The sequence below is a fragment of the Mustela erminea genome, chromosome 13 (assembly GCF_009829155.1).
Source record: "Mustela erminea isolate mMusErm1 chromosome 13, mMusErm1.Pri, whole genome shotgun sequence".
In the NCBI taxonomy this organism is placed as follows: Eukaryota; Metazoa; Chordata; class Mammalia; order Carnivora; family Mustelidae; genus Mustela; species Mustela erminea.
In genome coordinates, this window is record NC_045626.1 from 63,487,450 (window position 1) to 63,503,271 (window position 15,822).

The 15,822-nt window shown below is 59.2% G+C and overlaps 1 protein-coding gene across 5 annotated transcripts; it reads right to left on the reverse strand.

Moving 5' to 3' along the window:
* Positions 1-810: 810 nt before the first annotated feature.
* Positions 811-14,687, reverse strand: AIFM3 (apoptosis inducing factor mitochondria associated 3). Of its 5 annotated transcripts, none has more exons than XM_032309591.1 (21): positions 14,465-14,567; positions 11,819-11,995; positions 7,533-7,746; positions 7,179-7,288; positions 6,886-6,995; positions 6,746-6,790; positions 6,422-6,518; positions 6,233-6,345; positions 5,884-5,970; positions 5,388-5,479; positions 5,146-5,276; positions 4,920-5,035; positions 4,746-4,817; positions 4,597-4,660; positions 3,934-4,010; positions 3,716-3,833; positions 3,090-3,188; positions 2,732-2,807; positions 2,099-2,198; positions 1,419-1,439; positions 811-1,192 (listed from the first exon to the last, which is right to left on the reverse strand). In XM_032309591.1, the coding sequence occupies exons 2-21, from the start codon at positions 11,847-11,849 to the stop codon at positions 941-943; spliced, it is 2,025 nt and encodes a 674-aa protein (XP_032165482.1). In that variant the 5' UTR covers positions 11,850-11,995; positions 14,465-14,567; the 3' UTR covers positions 811-940. The 5 variants fall into 5 exon arrangements, with proteins under 5 accessions (XP_032165482.1, XP_032165487.1, XP_032165483.1 ...); XM_032309596.1 differs by lacking the exon at positions 14,465-14,567 and adding an exon at positions 12,497-12,517; XM_032309593.1 differs by having other exon boundaries at positions 1,031-1,192; positions 2,094-2,198.
* Between the last annotated feature and the right edge of the window lie 1,135 nt (positions 14,688-15,822).

Genomic DNA, 15,822 nt, shown 5'->3' on the forward strand with positions numbered 1-15,822 from the left:
GGAAGCGGGGAGTGAGTAACCCTCTGGGAAGCGTTCCCCACAAAGTACGCGCGCCAGATTCCCTCTTCCACTGAAGACAGCATCCAGGCTCCAGCCCCGTCCGGACTGGATATCCCCATCACCGGGCAGGCCCACGCCCCCCGGAGATGGGCCACACTTCCCGGCATGCCCTGTGTGCCCGGAACTCGGCCTTGACCATCTGCCGCTCTTGGGATCGTGGGTGGAGGGTTCCGGGCTTTCAGCGGCCTGGGAGGGAGCCCGACTATCCCCTTACTGCCTGCGCCCCCACTTCTCCCCCTCAGCATTCTTCTTGACTGAGAGGCAGAGTGGTAGAGAGGCTCTAGATTCTCGTTCTTACTTAATAGCAGAGCCTCATTTTCTTTACCTGGAAAATGGGGATTCGGGGAGTTCTGACTACCTTGAAAAGCATGGGATCTGTCTCAGGACCCGGACCCTACAGCCCTCCGTAGGCACATGCCCCCACACCGCCAAGCACCAGCTGTCTCTGACTTCTGAAGAAGCACTTCCCATCTCAAACCCTTGGCATGTGCTATCCCTTCTACCAGGAGCGCTCTTCTTTCAAAATCCAGATTCAAGACTCTGGTTGGAGAAGCTTTCCCCCCAAGCTTTCTACCCCAGGGGCAGAATCAATTGCTACCTCCCCAGGAGAAGCTTTCCCCCCAAGCTTTCTACCCCAGGGGCAGAATCAATTGCTACCTCCCCTGAGTGCTCATAGGCCAAACTCATGTCTTACTGAGCATCGTGTGGTTGTGCTTTCTCCCTCATGAAAATCTGCCCAGTTACAATGGAAGTCACACAGATCTGCAAATGTGTGCGTTTTAATTTTAAGAGAATATCTAATATTTTGCAGGGTCCTGCAGACGACCAGTCTCAAGAGAGGGAGAAGAGGATAGGCCTGTCCTGCCTCCATTGCCAGCCCTCAGTGGCAGCTGAGGCCTTGGGGGGTAAGCATCTCCTGGAGGAAGCAGGAAGCCTCACTGGAGGTGAGCCAGGCAATCGAAGGCAAGCACTGGGAAGGCTCAGGTTCTGCCCTGGGAGATCCTGGGAAATTGGAGGTTGGCACCTGCCCCCAGGGCTTGGCCTCTGTCCCTGGTGCCCAAGCGTGCCTGCCCAAGTCTGCTGCATGCGAGCTCAGGATCCTTTCCCTGTGAGCCAGGACATGTCGCCGGTCCTGCAGGAATGAGGGGAGGAGGAGTCAGGGTAGAAGACAGCAGGTTACCCACTTGGCACCATGAACAGGTGATCCCTGAGGACAGCAGGGGACCTGCTTTGTGCCAGGCCCCAGTGCCCAGGAGGAATGGGTACTTAGGCAGAGAGGGGAAGTCCATGGGGTACAGGCTCTGGGCTGAGGTGGGAAAGGCTCAGAATGGTCAAAGGAGGGACAGAGGACCACGTACTTGCTGTGCAGCACAAACAGCCTTTTCGAAGGCAAGGGAGAGAGAGAGAGAGAGAGAAGGCCAGGGAGAGGGAGAGAGTATGTCATTCATCATGTTCCCTCTTGGTTCTCTATTGTTTCCATCCCGAGGCCTATTCCTGTTCCGTGGCCTCCAGGCTTTCCCCAGTCCCTGGACAGGGGGAGGGGGGCCTCTCAGTAGGCGCTTTGAGCCTACAGGGTGACTCCCATTGCCACCCTCCTGGGGTGAGGGTAATGGCTGACATCCAATGTCTCCCAGACACCAAACAACCACCCAACATCACTAGCTGCCTGTCCCCCCCACCCCTAGCTTCTGCCAGTCTCAATATAACCAAATCCAGTTGGGTGTCCCAGGCCCGATGACTGCCCAAAGAGTGGATTTGACCAAGGGCTTTGACCCCCTCCCCATAGCACTGGCTCTGCCCTGGGACACGGCCTCTTTCCCTCCCTCTATCACCCCAAGAACACAAATAACCAGCCCATTCGTAAACTACCACCCTTGTCCCACACCACCCCATAGACCTGATGCCCCGTAGACCGATGTGGACCAAGAACAGGGGAAGGGGTCTGTAGGGCTACAGGAGTGGATGGCTACCAAGGGCCAGTCCCTTGGGGAACCTCTCCCTCCCCCCACCAAACCTCTGAAGCCCACACTCACTCCACCTCCCGCTTTCGGATGGCGCGGCCGGAGGCTAGCACCTCAGCTACCTTGGACACGATGGGATCGTAATTCATGCTGGCCACAGCAATCACCTCATCGCCTCTGCAGGGACAGAGTAACTGAGCCTGAGGACTGCCCAGAAATAACCTTCCTTCTTGGAGACCTTCAGGTACTCCTCTTCAGCTGGGGCCCAGGGAGGGATCTTATGCAGGGTAACAGGACCGTCCTGAGCACCCAGCCCTCCTTGCTTTGCTTGGCCTGACGTGGGCTTGGAGATCCTGTCAAAGGCCCATGGAGGCTCTAGCCTTCCTCCTCAGTGGAGTTCAGGGCTGAGCACTTGTCCTGGGATCACCACTCTCTACTCGTGTGACTCTCCTCAGTGTAAAAGTGTGAGTCCACAACCCCTACTCAAAGAGCTGTTCTGAAAATAAAATGTCCTGCCTCAAGACGTGGCTGCTGGACTTAATACTACCCGGGCTCCTCACTTGGCCTTGGAGGGTCTCCTGCCTAGCTGCCTCCTCTGTCCACCTTTCAGGTAGGTCCCTCCACTGGAGCAGAGCTCCTCTGGGATGGGCTCCCCCTTCCCGACCTTCCCGACCGCTGCTTCAGGCCGCCTTCCACCCCGTTGCTCTCACTTGGTGTAAAAAGCCACGAACTTAAGCTCTTCCAGATCCCCCTGGATGATGACGTCGTCGAAGCCTTCTCCGTACCCTGTGGGCCGAACAGGAGGGGATGGGACTCCCCCAGGTCAGCGCCCAGTACCTTCCTAAGTCCTCCCTGGAGCCCCCAACCGTGCCCAGCTCCTTTGTCCTTGTAGGTGGTCCTCAGTGCCGCCCCCATCCAGTTTTCGCTCTTCTTACGGCGGAAGAAGTGTGCTCACGCCCCTAGGATGCTCACAGCCCCGTCCTAACCCCCAGGCTCCGCCCCCGCACACACCTTAGCCACACCCCTAAATGCCCTTGGCCCCGCCCCTGCCCGGCGCCCCTCCGTTACCAGCGTAGCGCAGACTCTTGCCAAACATGGCTGTCCACAGGTAGGGTACGGTGCTGATCTCCGCCTCCTGCGCCAGCATGTTCTGCGCGGCCACCCGCCCTGTAGGACCCAGGGTCGTGAGAGCCCCGACCCTAGCCCTCACCACCCCTACATTGCATGCCGGGGCTCTCCGAGGACCTCTGACATGTGGGGCTACTCCCCTTCTTTTCCTCCTCACCTCCCCAGAGGTCAAGTAATGCATCATTGCTCAGCCCACTGCCCACCCCCGGTTGCAGCTGATCGGTGCAGAGGGGACACCTGGCTCAAAGCCAGTCACTCAGATCGCTTCTCTAGAGAATTTGAACCAAGTGCTCCAGACCTGGAAGGTCTGCTTCCTGGGGTTGGGGGATTGCCCACCATTTCTGGTGCGCACACAATGAAACAGACACACCTGGTATGAAGAGGATATCTATGGATGGCCACAGGGCTTGCTGTGTGAACTGGCTGCTCAGACAGGTCACCCCCGAGCCTTGAAAGGGTAACCCAGAGACCAGGACCCAAGGCCAACAACTGGGGGGTGGGCCTGGGGGAGGCTGAGCCCCTGGGACAGCCTCCCACCCCTCATCCTGCCATGGGGCGGGTCATACCCTGGGCGTGAGCCATCTGCCAGTGTGGGATATTCACTTTCCGGTTGTTCCTCCAGGCCAGGGGGAAAGTGACAGCATCGCCAGCGGCAAACACACCTGGGACGTTGGTCTGCATCATCTGTGGGGAGTGGGCCGGGGGTCTATGTGTGGGACAGGGACCTTGGCCTGATCCTGCCACCACCCCCACTGAGCACCCTGCCCACCCCGCCCGGCCCCACCTTGTTGACAGGAATGAAGCCTCGGGAATCCAGATTGACGCTGCTCTGCCTCAGGAAGCCTGTGGCGGGCACGGCGCCTGACAGGACAGGGCCACCAGTGTTCATTCCCCAGTCCCTCCCTTCTCCCGCCTCATTTGTCCGCCATGACCCATACCCTCCCTCACCAAAATCCAGCCCCAGACCAATAGTCCAAGGAGCAGCCCACCTAGTGGCTTTCATGCATCCTGTCCCCTCTGGATGGACCCCCCCCACCACCACCACCAGACTGCCCTGGCTCTCACTTCCTCTGAGAGACTCCAGGAAGCTCCCCCACCCCCCCCATGGTTGGCATGGTATACCTCCCCAGCTCCTACCCTGCCATCTCCCAGCTCTGTCCCTCCCCAGGCTGGCACCTGGAGGGCAGCACGGCCCAGGTAGAGGGTTGTTTGGGTCCTGCAGGCCATGTGGGGCAGGCCATGGAGGTATCTGTGGGCAGTGGTCACTGGGCGCGTCCTCCACACCAAACCCTGGCTATGAGCGATGTCCACACCCCCCACCACAGCCCTGCGAAGTGGCCCTTTTGTGGATATGGAGACCGAGGCTCAGGGAGGGGAAGGGACAGGCCCAGGGTCACTCTGGAGCACGTGCAGGTGCTTGCTGGCGCCTGCCCGCCCGCCCACTCACCGATGCCCACAACACAGACGTCAGCCCGCACAACCTTGCTGCTCTTCAGCACGACCTCCTTCAGCTGTGGGGAGGAGGCGGGTGAGCAGGGTGGCCCAGCTCCTGGGAAAGGGTGAGTGGGGGAGAGGAGAGCAGGAAGAAGGGCCCACCTTTCCCTCCTGGGCCCGCAGCTCCGACACCTCTGTCTGCATGTAGAACTTGACCCGGTTGTTCTCAAACATCTGCCAGGGCAGGTGGGCAAGGCCATGAATGAGAACATGGCGGGGCTGGCCATGTGCCTGGGGTTCCAAGGGGTTGGGTGCTGGGGGCCGGGGTGCGCTCACCTTCATGAGGGCGCGACCAACACGTTCCCCCAAAAATTTCCTGAAGGGTGTCTCCTCCAGCTCCACCACAGACACCGAGTGGGCTTTTTCGGTCAGATAGGCGGCCACTTCCATCCCTGGGGCCAGGGTGGTGGATGACAGGCTGGTACCCTGTGCCTCCCAGGGCCAGTACCACCCTGAGACCAGCCATCACAGGCCATCGCCCCCACCAGCCCTGGCTGCTCACCCAGGAAGCCAGCTCCCACGACCACCGCGTTGCGGCCCCGGGCCAGCCTCACCACACGATTGGCATCTTCAGGCGTCCGGATGGTGAACACGTTCTCTACCTCTTTGCCTTTGCAGCTCAGCGTCTTAGGGCTGAGTCATGGCCAGCATCAGTGAGGGGCTCCCGGCACCCCAAACCCTCCCATCCCGGCTGGTGCCCTGCCAAGCATCCGGGGTGGGGGACAAGGGGAGACACCTTCCCACCTGCTCCCTGGCGCAAGCAGCAGCTTGCTGTACTCCAGCTTGAAGCCATCCTTGAACACAACCTTCTTGTTTCTCACATCCACTGTGACCACCTGCAACCCACGTTGGGCAGAAGGTGGGCCTGGGCGTGGACTTGAACCAGGCTGCCCCTCCCAGCCCCTGCCAGACCCTCTCAACTGGAAGGTTCCACCGGGGCTATTCCTGACACCTGGATCGTCCTTCCTCCTGGCTTTTCCTCTTTACATTTCAGACACCACCTTCCTCTCAGAGCCATTCTTACGCTCTCCCATCCCAACCCTGAGCAGATGTCTGCATGTGCCCCTAAGCCTGCAGGGAAGGAGATTCAGGGCTGTTTTCCAGGCCTGGAGTGCGCCAGGGTGCCTGGACAGCAGGGCCAAGAGGGCAGGACACACTCCCCCCACAAGCTTCCAGGGGCCCTCATGGCCTCACGTCATTGGTGGTTCCCACTAAGCCTTCCCTAGCCTTGGCCCCATACCTGGGCCTCAGTGAGCACCTCGATACCATAGGCTCGGAAAAACTCCTTGGGCCTCAGGGCCAGCTGCTCCGGCTGGGCGTCCAGGGACTGCAGGAGATAGCTATCTTGAGATAAAGCCAGGTGGCCATTGTTCCATTTTACAACAGAGGACCCAAGGCCTGGGGAGGGTGGCACTGGGGCCCATTCACAAAGGGGCTGTGGATAGAATTCAACAAACCCGCATCTTTTTGGAGGTACCACAGATAGGACTGTTGCGAGCAGAGAAACGCCAGACGCCCAATGGGCACTGAGAGGGCCTGACTGTGCCCAGGGGGCTGGGGGGCTGGGCCCTTCCTGGGCCTCCTCCCACCTTGCTGAGCTTAGGTCGGTCATAGGGGAGGTGCCGGTCCAGGGTGCACAAGACGATCCTGTCCGAGAACCCCTCTTGCCGCAGGGTCTCTGCACACACTAAGCCAGCCGCACCTGAGGGGAGGGTGCTGTGGGTCAGGGACCCCCCTTCCCCCCCCTACCCCCCACCCCTCATAACCCCACCACCAACCTGCGCCTACAATGAGCACGTTGGTGCTGCTGCTGTGGCCAGCACTCGTAGAGATACACTTGGCCATCACCTTAGTTCTTCGCTGGAGCTGCAAGGCCTAGGGATAGCCGGAGAGCAGAAGGCAGCTGGGAGCTGGAGTTGTGGACATCCTCCCTGTGCCATCATCCCAGCAGGCCAGGTCCTGTGGCTGCAGTCCAGCCTCATCCCCACCAGGTAGCCTTTTACTCTGTTCCCCAGCCACAGGGCCTTTTCACATGCTGATGCCTGGGTCAAGATGCTATCCTCACTTCTCCCTTTTGCCTGAGCCCCAAGCCACACCCTCACCTGCTTGCTGGCCCGGACGTACACCTTCTCCTTCTCAATCTTCACCTGCAAGGGCTGTGTTGCTCAGGACCAGGTTTTCGGGTGCTCCAACCCCTGCCCTGCACTCCCAGGCTCCCACCCCACCGCCCAACTAGCCCCACCTGGAATTTGTGCAGACTGTCTAGGCCAGGGAAGTCCTCCAGGTCACCAGTGCTGATGTTGAAGCAGGCACCATGCCAAGGGCAGCGCACCCGGCCGCGGGACAGCACGCCTGGGGGAGGGAGGTGCCAGGTTGGGGCCACCAGCAACAGTCCCTCTCCCCTGTGTTCCAGCAGCTGCTGGCTCTTCCCCACAGCCCAGGCGACCCCACTGATAGATGAGACCCTGAGGGTCCAAGGAGGACCTGAGCACCCTTCAGGGAGGTCCCGCTCCACCACCTGTGTGGACAGCTCACCTTTCACCAGGGGTGCACCATAATGTGGACACTTGTGGCCCAGAGCGTGGAACTCCCCGTTGTCCTTCACCAGCAGCACCTTCCCCCAGCCCAGCTCCACTTCCCGCATCCTGGGGAGGGGCTGCGCTCAGACCGCAGGCTACACACCAGGCCCCACTTAGGGTGGGCACCTCTTCCCAGAGTCCAACTTTCTGGGGAGCAGGCCCAGACCAGGAGAGGCCATGATGGTGGGAGCTGGTGCGCGTGCCTGTGAAGGCCCCTTCCAGGCCTCCCAGCCCACCCCTTCCATGGCCTGCATCTTGCCTTCCCATCTTGGGCCCCTGGGAGCCCCCACCCCCCAGGCCCAGCACCCACTGGCCATTCTCGAGGTCCTTGACATGGCAGACAGCGGCCTCCACACAGTCCTGAGGGCCGGGATAGGGGTGAGGGGCGGTCAGGCGCTCCTCAGCGTGGAAGTGGCGGGCTGTGCCATTGCCCTGGTAGGCCCGGGGGCTGCCCTTCCCGCTGGCTGACAGCTCCTCCTTGCCTCGCTCCTTCTCCGGCAGCACCACCTCGATCTTGAGCTCCACTGTGGGTGGGCAGGGCAGCACAATGAGCCCCCAGCCCGGCCCACTCCCTTCCCCACCCCACCAGCTCCAGGGCTGGCTCCTTTGAGTGAGTTTCCTCCCATGCCTCCAGAAAGCTCCCTGCACCAGCTTCAGAGAGCCTTAAAACAGGTGAGAAGGAGAACAGAGACAGAAGGAGGGTAAGCTGGGTTGTCTTGAGTTCATCTCTGCATGTTTTCTTTTTCAGTAACAAATGAGGTGGGGGAGGCACAAGGGGGCTCCTTTGACCCTGACATTGCCTTTTGTCCAAGGATCTATGTGGGAGGAAAGAACCCTGGTGCCCTGAGCCCTGCTCAGCCTCCAAACGCGTGGTCCCGGATGGCGGAGGACATCCCTAAAGGGTCAGGTCACGTGTACAGTCAGACCCAATGAGAGCAGGATGTCCAAATCTGGGTGCGGCTCATTTCCTGGCCAGTGAATCTGGGTGATGGCAAACAGAAGGTCTGTTGGTCTGTTTGCAACTTTCCCATAGGTTTGAGAGGTTTTTTTTTTTAATTAAAAAAAAATGTACACAATTTATTTTCAACCTCTTAAAATAGTTATGCTCACCAATGTAGGAACCCATCATTTGCCAAGCCCTGGGTTTTCCATGTTTTCATGTGCAGGGGTCTGGGGTCTTGGGTGTGAACCCCACCCAAAAAGGGTAGGTGCAGGGGCGCCTGGGTGGCTCAGTGGGTTAAAGCCTCTGCCTTCGGCTCAGGTCATGATCCCAGGGTCCTGGGATCAAGCCCCGCATCGGGCTCTCTGCGCGGCAGGGAGCCTGCTTCCCTTCCTCTCTCTCTGCCTGCCTTTCTGCCTACTTGTGATATCTGTCAAATGAATAAATAAAATCTTTAAAAAAAAAAAAAAGGGTAGGTGCAGAGGGTGCGCAGGGCCCACCTCTCGAAGCTTCCACACAGATGACCCTTCCCCAGAGTGCCTATGGGACCGGTTCTAGCAGGCAGTTAGCTGGTTTTCGTCTTTATATTTCTCTGCATTTTCTAAATTCCCTACAATGTGCCTGGGGTGTTTTTCTAATTAGAAGGGAACAATAAACAGAATTTTTAGCAGCGATAATCTGGCCTCCTGGGCAGAGCTAAGCCCCTGGCCCAGCATGGGACCATGCTGAAGGGACCAGCATGGGACCATGAGGAAGCAGGAGGGGCTTCTACCAACTCCCAAGGCACCAGAGCCTCCAGGCCTCTCCCCATTTTACCTCTCGTCCCCTCCACCCCAGACCTGGCACTCCAGAAACAGAGAACACGCCTCTGGGCCTTCTGCCTATGCAATTCCCTTGGCCTGGGTTGTCATCCTTCCTGGCCCTGGCTCACCCCTACCCATCCACCTGGACAGTTCAGTTGCTGCGTCCTCCGGCTGCCCATTCCTCATCTCACACTGTGCCAATCTCCCACCCTGGCCTGGCCCAGAGCCGGGTAAGGCAGGCCCACACCCCTTATCCTTGAGTCCCAGCTCTTAGCCTGGCCCAGGCACAGCAGGGGGCAGGGGTGAAGGTCTGCTCCTTGATTCCAACTGGGCAGGAAGGGCCCTAGAGCCCACCACCATGCTCAAGCTGTTGGGTCAGGTGGTAGGGGAGAGGGAGATTGAGGGTGGGGTGGGTTCTTTGCCTCCACTTTCCATACTTTATGTAATGGTGTTAGAATGTTTTGAAAAGAATTAAAAAGGAAAATACTCCCAACTCAGCTGACACCAGCTATGTGAACTGTAGAGAGGAAGCTCACAGAACAGCCTGGCAGGGGCCCAGATAACAGCCAAGCCAGATTGTTTGTATCCTCCACGTCCTTCCAGAAGGCTCCAAGGGGCTTGCCAATGCAGTCTAACGGGAATCCATTAAGTCAGAGGCAGTAGTGGAATGGTGGATGAAGAGGGGGGTCTCTGCCCACCCACAGAGCCAGATCAATCCTAGCCTCATGATTCCCAGGAGCCCATGTGACCATGCACCCTTGCCTTACCCCTGTGGACCTCAGATGCCTTCATTATAAAACAGAGAGAACAGTGCCTACCTCCTTGGTGGTAGGGAATGCTGAAGGATTTAATATATGTAACTCAGACTAGAAACTCAACAGATGAAGTTGGGGAATAGCATTGTATTGTTAGCTCTGAGCCTCCTGGCAGCCACGGCACAAAGGGAAAGCCTTTAAGTGGCACTTGTAGCCCCAGAAGAGGCAAGCGACTAGATGCCAAGAGAGCTGTGCTTCTTCCTAGTTCTGAGCTTGGCAAGGGTCTGGCCCAGAACACTTCTTATCATGGACCCAGAGCCAATGGAACATGGGGAGTATAGAGCGAGCTCAGGAAATGTGTGCTGATGTGGTCCAACCCAGAGTCAAGCAAGATGGTAGGTAGAGTTTGCACAAAGCCTTTGGTTTGCTCTGGCCTCCCTGTAGACCCTCTTGACCCCAGCTGAACTTTTATGGCCCAAATGCTCCCATTCACACATGCTGACATTCTCTGAACCTCACCCTTGACCTGCCCAGTGTAGGTGCCTAGGGGTCTAAGCTCCAACCTAATAGCCATAGCCCCACAGGGGAGTCCTATAAGCAGGGAGCCTACCTCCAAAAAGAGGAGTAATAATGTTCTACACATACCCTTTCCTGTGTGCCAGGCCCTGTGCTAAGCAAGACAGTGTGCATGGGGCAGGGCAGGGGAGGGGGCAAAATTGTTAGCCCCACTTATACATGAGAACGCAGAGGCTCAGAGAGGTGAAGTCACCTGCCCAAGGCTACACAGCCAGAAAGCGGCAGGCCTGGATTTGGGCTCAAGAACATGTTCTCACCACTGCCTCTGGGACAGTGAGAGCTGTCAGCTCCTGACCTGGGAGCTGGGGGCCAGCCTGCTGAAGTCCTTTAAAGGAAGCTGCAGGTGGCATCCTCTGCTCTTGGCCTCCTGCCAGACCAGCTAGCATTTTCCTGCCCACTTCTGATGGGGGGGAAGGCTGAGGTCAAGACAATGGCCATCATTCACCCAAGTCATACATGGAGCCAGGAAGGGTGTCAGGATTGGGCCCAGAACTGGGTACCCACAGGATGGGCATGGGGGGAGGGACAGGTGGTCCCTGGGACAGGTACGGCGGGGGGGGGGGGGGACGTCCCTTCTGCCTGGCAGGGCATTAAAGGTCTCCTCTTGCCCCCAAGTTCTCCCTCAGACCCAGGAAAAGGAGAAAAGTCTCATGTGTTCCAAGGTAATGGAGCCGATGGGTATCAGGTATAAGGGGAGCTGGCCGGGGCAGGGTGGCCTGGGTGGCAGGTGGGCGGGGCACTGACTGGGCACGAGAGAGAGAGAGGCCTCTCTGGGCCTCCATGTCTTCACCTGTGACAGGCCTCCATTCTTTTGCCTTCCTGAGTGTTGTGAAGAGAGAGAGGGAAAATAGGGGCTGGAGAGAGAGCCCAACAGGCAGAAGTCTCCGTGGAGAGCACATCCAGGCCTCCCTTAGCACCGGGGAAGCCCCCACCTCAGGCCGGAGCCCCTCTGGCCAAGCAGGGTAGGATTTCCTGCACAAATGGGGCAACTCAGTTCAAGGTCACACAGGGCATCAGAAGAGGGCTGTGATCTGTCCACCCCACCCTCATGGCAACTTTGATGGGTCAGGCTTATTTTGTAGAGAGGGAATTGAGGCTCAGAGAGGTAACGTGCATGCCCTGGGTCACACAGCAGCTAAGGGTGTCCTTGGAGTCCCTCTACCCCAGCCCTAAGGGGAAGGCCCCCCTGCCCTATCCTGGAGCAGGAGGAACCCTAAATTCTACTTTCTGAGAGAGGTTCAGCTGCTATTTCCCCCAGAAGCACCCAAAGCCCCAGATAAAGAAGGGGACCCATTGGAGGGGGGCCAAGAGAAGGCTCCAGGCCCCCCACCCCCTCCTGCCTACAGGGAATTAACATTCTGAGCAGCCAGCCGCCCAGCCTGACCTACTTCGGAGGCAGAGGTGGGAGGGGGAGGAGGAAGGTGGCTGGAGGAGGGAAGGAGGGAGGGAGAGGGGAGGGGAGAGGGAGGGGAGAGGGAGGGGGGGAGGGATCGGGAGGATGAGGCAAGAAGAGAGGAGGTACCTGGCTTGGGTTTGGAGAAGCACCCACCCATGGCGAATGGCCCACAGCTGATGGGGGGGTTAGGTACACAGATGGTGGGCTGTGGGAGGCCTAGGGTGCCCCCGGAGGTGGGGCTGGACTCCCCATGGCCCTTAGAGATGCTGGAGCTGCCATCCGGGCCGGAGCTGCCTCCAGGACCTGCAGGGGAGACAAGGGGCATCTGTAGGGACCAGGGCTTTGATGGGGGTTGTGGAGAGAGACGCAGAGAGATAGAGATAGATGGGGGCAGCGGGGGTGGGGGGGCGCTTCGGGAAGATGCGCACATTTGAGCTGGGATCCACTGCCTATAGGGGACCCTGGAAGTCACCTCCCCTTTGAGGCCCTCCAGCCTCCCTACTCTCACTCTCCCCTCCCATTTTTGTCTGTGGGCTGTGCTTACTGCCTAGGGGGCCCTCTGCACTGATCTCAGCCTTTTTGGTCCAGCCCCACAGCTGCCTTGTCTGATAAAACCTGATTTCTGTAGCCCACTGGAAAGCCAGCAGCCTGGGAGCCCCCACCATGCCTGGGGTCCAAACCCAGGTCCTCTCAGGCAGATCAAAGCCCTCCTGATTCTGTAGTTTCTCCTTCCTACAACGGGGATGACATTTAGTTCTCCTGGGCCCTGGCCCCCACTCTGGCTGGCAGGTTCTGGATACCCACCTCCTCCAGGCAACCCCTGGTTCTTCCTCCCGGCCCAGCAGTGGATGGAGGCTTTCCAGCCCTGGAAGGCAGGGCAAAGGGGGCAGGGGTCCAAGAGGTGGCCCAGCCTCCAGCCTCTACCCCTCCTCCCAGGGTGAGTGAGGCCAGGAGACACTGGAGGGTATGGGTGGGTGGGGGTTGGACTGGGCCAGTCCACTGGTCCCCAGGGAAACCCAGCTCCATGGTGAACAGAAGTAGGCGGCTAGCCCAGGCCTGATGAGGTTGGGGGAAAGGGAGCCCAGGCACACTGCCCATGCCCAGCAGCCATGAGCTCCCACCCTGTACACAGGCCCCCCACTTCGCAAATGCTCTCCAGGCCTATGGTGCTGAGATGACATCCAACAGCAGTTGGAGAAACTGAGAGGCCAAGGGCTTGCCAAGGTCAAGCAGCAGAAAGGGGCATCCAGGTGACCTCCCACTTCCCCCCTGCCTTGGTTAGTTTCAAGATGGGCAGGGACCCAGGAAGCCCCCATATCTCCCTGCAAGCCACAGGACTGGGCGAGAGGTCACCAGATCAGAGTCCTCAAGGCCACAGGGTCAGCCTCCTGGAAGATTCGGCTTACAGACCGGACTTTGGAAGCCCTGGGACAAAGGTGTAGCAGCCCTGTTTATAAATGATCTCCCCCCAGTCCATTCCACAAGAACTTCCCCCCTGTTTCCCTGGAAGTTCTTCCTGAAGTCTAACTTGAGGTGGGGCTGAGGCCTACTTGGTCTTGCCCAGATCCTAGCAAAGGCTTTGAGTGGGTGCCAAGGAGGAAAAGTTGGGAAGGGCCATCTACGGCCTGGCATCTGATCTTACCAGCCCTAGAGGCGCGCACTTACAGTTCGGGAGATGGTGGCAGCCAAAGGTCACTGGCCACATGGGGCATACTGGTACTTGGTCCCCCACTCATCACCAAGGCAGATCAGTAAGACTGAGCTACCACCTGCCCTGCCTGGCCCCTCCCTGGGCACAAGGGGCCCTCCCCAGTTCCTGGCTTCTCCTCGGGCTCAGCCCGGCCCACCTCCTTCCTGCCTGGCCTCAGGTTTCACCTGCTGGGCTACAGATGTCTGAGAAGGTGGGCCCTCCACTTGCTGTTCAGTCCCTGTCTGGGCGGTTTCTCCCTCCCTGGGGTGCCTGGGGGTCCTAGACCCTCCAGAGCCTTGGGCCTGGAAAGAGATTTGCTGGGGATGGAACCTTCTCCAGGCCTACTGTGTGCAGGCAGGCTGGGAGCCCTGCTACCTCAAAGGCAAAGATTCTTGCTTGTGGAGCAGCAGGCGGCATCCCCAAGATTTTGTGGAGTGCTGCCCCTTTCCCACAAATTAACCCAGTGCTGAAAAGTTCTAACTTTCCCACCAGGAGCATGTGTCCTCACTCACCAGGACACGGTCCCCCTAGGCCAGTGCAGGCTGGGCAGAAAAGGGAGCGGGGGGGGGGGGGGGTGCTGTTCACTTGGGACCCTCAGTGGCTTTCAGCCTTCTTCAGGATAGCAATCAAGTTAGAGGGGTGCCGGCCCTCACCTGCTCCGCCGCAGGGCCCGGGCGCAAGCCTCCCGCGAACTCTCCCTGCTTTTGCACGTGCAGTCCCCTCTATCTGGGAAGACCTTTCTAGCCGCCTTCCCGCCGTCCAGATGTCCTCACCACACCGGGCGGGGGGGGGGCGGGGGGCGGAAGGGGGACAGGCACACAGTGGGACGCCGGGGGTAGTGGGGAAGGGCCCCGGGCCGGGGAAGGGAGAAGGAATAGAGGCGTTTCGGCCCCAGCTTCTCTCTCTCCCTCTCCCGCTGTCTGCCCCAGCCCCCACCGCGCCGGCCCAGGGTCCGAGACCTGCGAGCGCGCCCGCTGGCCCCGGGGGCGGAGGCAGCGGGGCTGGGACCCGGCAGCAGAGCCTGCGTGGCGGGGTCGGGGTCCGGGGTCCTGGAGGCTGGGGTCCCTGGGGCGGGAGCTCACCTGGGCTCGGCGTGGGCCTCCGCTGTGGAACCGCTCGGGGCCGCGGCCGCGGGGGGGGTGGGGTGGAGCGGGCGGGGGCGGGGCCGGCGCTGCGGCGACACTGCGGCCGGGGAGCCCGCGGCGCCCAGCACCGCCCCGCCGGGTCCCTGCTGGTAGAAGGGGGTCGGTCCCGAGTCAGGGACCGGGCCGGTGTCCTCGGAATCCACATGCGGTTCGTGGGGTGTGGGGAGGTATTGGGTGGTCCTTCTGGCCGTGGACTGCCCCAGCGGGGTCTGGGTTCCCGGAGACCCAGGGGTGTCCAAGTTGGGCTGCGCACCGGGTCTGATTCTTGTTTCTGTTTTTTCTTTCCTAAGTCTTCGATTCCTGGGCGGCGGAGTGACTTTTGGGGTGGGAATTGAATCACCCGGAGTAACCTCCCCAAGAAGAAAAATCCCAATCACTCGCGACTGCCCCATAGATAGCTTGACTGCCTTTGGGGGCTCAGTCTCCTCTGTCTCCTAGCTCCCTCCCCTCTCCCCACACTTCACAAGATGTATCTTAAATTATATTTTATGATATTTTCTTTTTCCCACCTGTCATTATATCAGGAGGACTTCCTGGGTCCCTCTAAATCATGACGCACCCTGGTGTTGTGTCCCCTCCTCCAGGAAGCCCTCCCTGACCAGCCTTCCTTGACTCAGAGGTGATCAGGCACAGAAATTCTGGATCCTAGTTACCTCTAGTATCACTGTCCTGACTGTCCCAATCTTTGCGCTGTGTTCAGGTAGAGCTTATACCTGTGGCAAACCGGGACTCAGTGACTATGTAGGAAATGAATGAAAGACACTTTTCAGGGAAGCTGTATCACATCTATAATTAAACAAACACATCAGGGCCCACCAACTCTGTCCTATTAGCGTCCCTTTGGCGGCTCCTGTTGGCTTCTGTTTTGGGCCACTTCTCCCCTTTCTGGGCCTTGCTCTCCTGTAAGGATGACAAAAAAGACAGCAGTGACAGTCACCTGCACCAGGCAGGTCCAGCCTTCAGAGAAAGTCCTTATCACCCACCCTGCCCAGAGGGACAAGCACAACTCCCCCCCATCTTACAGGTGTACAACTTCAGAAGGCAGAGTCTTACCCAGGGGCAGGACCAGGGTCTGCATGGGTCACTCCTCTGCAGGTGGGTGTGGGGCCCAGACTTTGAAGGGGACGAGTGGTTCTGCTCAGACCATCCCTCTGTGGCCATGTGTGTGGTTTCCACAGTGTGACTGTGGTCACTGCCACAGGAGAGGCCCCATCAGTGGACAGATGGTGTATGGGGCCTGGTGCCTTGGCCTCCAAAACCAGGCCCCATTCCACACACTTGCTGACCTTGCAGCT